Source organism: Puccinia triticina, chromosome 9A, assembly GCF_026914185.1.
Source record: "Puccinia triticina chromosome 9A, complete sequence".
NCBI classification, from domain to species: Eukaryota; Fungi; Basidiomycota; class Pucciniomycetes; order Pucciniales; family Pucciniaceae; genus Puccinia; species Puccinia triticina.
The window spans coordinates 5,013,975-5,019,262 of NC_070566.1; the positions used below are offsets into that span (position 1 = coordinate 5,013,975).

Genomic DNA, 5,288 nt, shown 5'->3' on the forward strand with positions numbered 1-5,288 from the left:
GCCAAAAAAATCTTCAAGATTTCAGGAAAGGAGATTGATTTTTTTATCATTCAAAATCTCAACCAAAATCACAAAAAGGCTTATGTGAAAATTTTAATGCACATGACTTTGGTGCTACTATGCAAGTGGTGATCCATATTGTGCTTTTCAACTTCAAGAAAATAGGGTTGAAAAAAAGGAGAATGTGAATGTGGATATACATGGAAATTATCACTTTAGGTTTGTGAGATACAATGCCATCCAAAAAAGCATACAAAGTGACGGTAATTTCAGAAAGATTTTGTTTGTTGTGTAATTTCAGTATTTGCCAGAGTTGAAGGGTTTGATGATGATTCCACCTCTTTGGCTTTTGTTTTTAGAAACTTGAATTCATAGGGGATTTGTTGTTCTGTTGGGGCTAAGTTGACTAACATGGAGGTTGGCGGAGGTTGGTCTGGGGTGGCTAAGCTGGGTACCATGGGGAAGAAGACGCCGTCAAGGACCTCTTTATTTTTTTGGTGATACCGCGAGTACGGTGTGCCGATTGATGTGTATTTCTTTTTGCTTGGTGGATGCTGGTCTTGGGTGGCCAAGTCGGGTACCTTGGGGTAGTAGACGCCTTCGAGTACCTCTTTATGTTTTGGGTGACACCGCGAGTATGGTGTGCCCATCAACATGTATTTGTTTTGGCGGAATAAGGGGTGACCGTTTGGGCCACAACAGTGCGGACAGTAATGATACGACTTGATGGTGGGCTTGAGACAACGAGGATGCCCACACTGGTCTATGATCTTGCAATTAAGATTTTTCTCGACGTAGTATTCTGAAATTGCACAGCCCGGCCTCTTGCACCCAGGACACTTAGAGGCGGGTCCCCGTATGAGGACCATGGTGGATAAGATGAGAGCCATCGGAAGGCCGTAGGCTAGAAATGAGATTTTCATCCGCGGGATGCTGTGAGTTAGGACGCTTGGGGATCAAAGTAGCTTTGGAAGTAAGAACTTTTTCAAAGGCAGAAGCTGATATCATGTGCGATGGTGTTTTGCTGATAGAGATACTCCTGTGCAATGTAGGAATTACTGCAACAGACCTGTTACTCCTTTCTGTTACACACTGTGTACCATAGTTTCATTATTCTTTCCCCATGCATAGATCATCAAAACAAAACATGTTGTTGGAGGACTTCCCGCCAAATATGCAGCCTGAAAATGTGGATTTACAATGGCAAAACCTGAAGGTTCAGGGGGGAATGCAATCCCAGAGGCTGCAGATCCGCTTCTGCATGGTCTGAAGATATTTATCGGAAGTCCTGATAGCCTATGTATTATAGCTTGTTGCAAACATCCACCAAACTACTCAGATCCTGAATAGTCCTGACAGCTGCGTTACAAGATACCCTGCAAGGGGAAAGGTTACAAAGACTGTTGGAAGCGTTATAACACTTGAGTATCTTGTTACACAATACTTTCAGGACTCAATTGCCTGTATCATCTTTGGCACGCTCATGAAATTCAAGCTATCCTTCAGCCATGTGGGATAGAGATGGCATTCGGGTACCCGCCGGCGGGTACCTGGCACCCGTTGGCAGGTACCCACCACACCCGCCGCGCACCCGCCAGGCGGTGCCGGGTCTTGGAATTTCTGTAGAAAAATTGTTGCACCCAGGTACCCGCCAGCCGTACCCGCCTCAAGCCCCCAATTATGCTTGGGGCCTGGGGGCCCCGCCCAGGTTGGGTGTAATAGCACTGTTCACGTAAGAAATCTATGACCATAGTGAGAGATATACATCAGCATACTTTCCCAGCCAAATTGGCTGGCACAATGGGATAAACTTTATTTCAATCTTGCTGATGTTTAGCTTACGTGAAGAGTGCTAATATGCATATGTGTTTACATGGAGCATCTCATTCGGAGCCAGAATTCAACCAACCACCCAACCACAATGGCCCACACCCGCAAGCAAAAGAAGCAAAACTCATCACGTGGATCATCAGTCCCGTCTTCTCCAACTCAATCTCAAACTTGTCAATCGGCTCAGGAAAAGAAAAGCAAATCCAAGGAAACCAAAGGCCCACTTAGCAGAGACAAACTCATCACCCCTAGTAGCACCCAGCCTCCCTCGGGAATTACTCACCAAACCACCAACACAGAGGAGTTGCGTGAGTATATCATACCGCTATCTATTTTCAATGAGTTCTGACCATTTAATCATTCAGAAAAAGCTCAGAAGGTTGCTGCAAACACTATCAGCTCAAGCTGTAAATTGTACGGGATACCTGAGCTGTCTGATCAAGTTGACAAGCATGGCAGGCGAATGATTGCCTATCCTTGCAAAACGTAAGCGTTCTCCATTCTCCCTACTACCAGACGCTTTCAGAACTTGACCTCATAGCCCAAAATTAAATTTAGATGCGGTATAAAGATCAACCGCCCAACATCGGATTCATCTTGTAGCAACTTGATCAAACATGCATCAAACTGTCTCCCGAAGCAAAATGAAGTAAAAAAAACTCGTAGTTTGGCTAGTCTTGGAATTAAGGGGACAGGAGAGATTGATCCCAAAGAGGTAAAGTGTTTTGGAACAGGTGGTATCAAGTTGAGAAAGCTGATTAAATGCTTACTTAGGTTCCACAATTATGTGCTTTGTGGTGTGCCGAGGCTGCAAGGCCCTTCTCAGCCCTAGTTGATGCGAGCCATCAGGCAATTCTCCATCCAACCGTTGTCAAGCATTTACTGATCCAACGGATGGTTTCGAGGGACATCCATATGCTTTAATCCGCTTTACAACAGAACTACCAGTCTATTTTGAAAGTCGGTATTGTTTCTTTTTCTTTCATGATCATTTGTCTTGATCAAAACAGCTGATCCAAATTTATATTAGGAGCACACTGGTGCATTGTATTTAGGAGTCGACGTGTGGCAATCACCAAATGGTTTTGACATCCTGGGAGTTGTCATCTATTGATTAGAGGTTAAAGAATCTGGGGATATAAAGCTAGAGTCTACGCCTCTTGACTTTCTTCGTCTCTCCCAAAGTCACACAGGTGAGTACTTAGCCGAGACTGTCAACCTGGTAGTGGAAAAATTTGGGATTCAGCACAAGGTTAGGCATTTGGCTGCATCATCTTTTGTCCTTCTTTCATCAATCCCTCGGCTGACCAAACAATTTTCCTTCAGATATGTGGAATAGTCACCGACAATGCGTCCAACAACAAAGTCATGGTCAAAGAGCTCAAGAAGATGAAGTGGCCCCGGTTTAAAGGGGAGGCACATTGGGTGTGTTGTTTTGCCCATGTGCTCAACTTGATTGTCAAAGGTATCCTCCAACCATTTGGAAGTCAGAAACAAGTGAACATTTCAAAAAAACAAAGTGATTTCACCCCAAGTGACTCGGATTCAGAATCAAATGATGATGCGGCTGAGCAAATAAGAGCGTAAGCCCATCTCTTGCTTGTTTTGGTTAGCTTTAAATTCCCTGAATTTTTTTCTCTATACAAACTTCAACCACGAGGTAGACGATTCCTCTGAAGATGAGGATTCAAGCAAAGATGAATCTCTTGACGAACAAGAGAACAAAGACTCTGAATCACTCAGCCTGGACAATATTGAACATCCTAGCAACAAAGAGGACGGTGATTGCTACACAACCGCTTGCTGTAAAGAAACTTTGTGCAAAGTGAGTAAACATTTAAAAATTAACAGAGTTTTTCAACTGACACATATTTTTCTTCCAGTTTTGTGCCATTGCAAAGAAATTGAGGTTCTCACCAAACTCAAAGGCTGAATTTGTTGATATTTGTCGTGAAAAGGGGTGTGAAACTCCTCACACCGTTGAACGAGACGTACGCACCCAATGGAACTCAACCCATACACAACTCCTCAGCATCATCAGATGTGAGGCTGCCATGTAAGTCAATCACTAAATTTATGATGGTTATTTTGATCTTTGGAGCTGAAGCACTCTTTTAATCTCAGTCTTGAGTGGCAATGTCACAAACAACATGGAGTTCACCGCAAGTACTACTTGGAGCCATCCGATTTTGACTTGGCGCATGATTTGGCCAACGTGCTCAACTTATTCTACAAGATAACACTTCAAATATCAGTATTGGGCTTGGATTGCCTGTCAAATGTAGTTATTTACATTGATCAAATCACCAACCATCTATTGACACCAATCAGTGGCACAGATTATTCACCTGCACTCAGAAATACGTGTTGACTTGGTTTAAAAATAACCAACAAGTATTACAGCTTGACTGACACCTCCCCTCTTTATAGGATAGCAATTAGTATGTTTTTTTTTTTATCTACTTTCATCAATTTTAATTTTAACTAACACATTGGATTCAGTCCTTCACCCGTCCTTTAGGGACAAATACTTCAAGTTAGCTAACTGGGAAACAGATTGGATAGCCAAAGCTATACGGCTTACTCGAGAGATGTGGGTCACATTTTACAGGCCTAAACCAGTAACACCGATCCCAACATCATCATCAACTCCGAGCTCCAAGGTAAAAAAAAATCCTTTTCTATAGAGCTAGGTTGTTTCATACTAATCTAAACCTTGACTTACCACAGGCCAAGACAGGTATGCTAGCTAGGCTTGGTAGTTCTGCTCTGGCGCGAGGTGGCCACTGCTCATCTGATCCGTTAGACATCTGGCTTGCCGGGGGGCTGATCCTGGATGGTAACAAACCCGTTAATCCTTTGGAATGGTTGATTCAACAAAAGTGTTCCAGAAATACTCATGGTGGCCTCGTGAACATGGCACTCGACGTCCTCAGTTGTCCCGGTGAGCTGAATTCGACACAAGGCCTTCTTTTTTAAACAAACTGACCCTTGTTAAAAATAATTGGTTGACGTTGAACGGGCATTCAGTTTTGGGCGCGATTATGTTTTGTCCAAGAGGCACAGGCTCTCAGCACAATCTTTGAGCAGAGGTATGACTGTAGCTTTTTATTTCAAGAAAGGGTTGATTGGCGAGGGGCTCTTGGCTAAGTGGAAGAAAGATATTCAGGATGAAAAGAAGGCAAAAGCACGGGAGAAGGGGAAGGCTAAATCAAAAATCATAGTATTAGATGACAAGTAAAGTGGTGTGAATGAAATTCAATCTTATTTGATCAATATGAATCAATTTTGGGGGCGGGTACCGGCAGTGCACCGCCCAAGTACCGCCGGTACCCGCCCAGGCAGGTACGGGTGTGGTACCAAGTATCTGATTTTAGGCAAAAAAAGACCCGGTACCCGGACACGTGGCGGGTACCCGGGTCCCGATTGCCATCTCTAATGTGGGATAAGGGCGGCTT

At 43.8% G+C, this 5,288-nt stretch overlaps 1 protein-coding gene across 1 annotated transcript; it reads right to left on the reverse strand.

Moving 5' to 3' along the window:
- Positions 1–269: 269 nt before the first annotated feature.
- On the reverse strand, positions 270–869 carry PtA15_9A519 (uncharacterized protein; the record flags this gene model as incomplete). The annotated part of the gene is made up of 2 exons (XM_053172736.1): positions 270–610; positions 746–869. The coding sequence occupies 2 exons, from the start codon at positions 867–869 to the stop codon at positions 270–272; spliced, it is 465 nt and encodes a 154-aa protein (XP_053023947.1).
- Between the last annotated feature and the right edge of the window lie 4,419 nt (positions 870–5,288).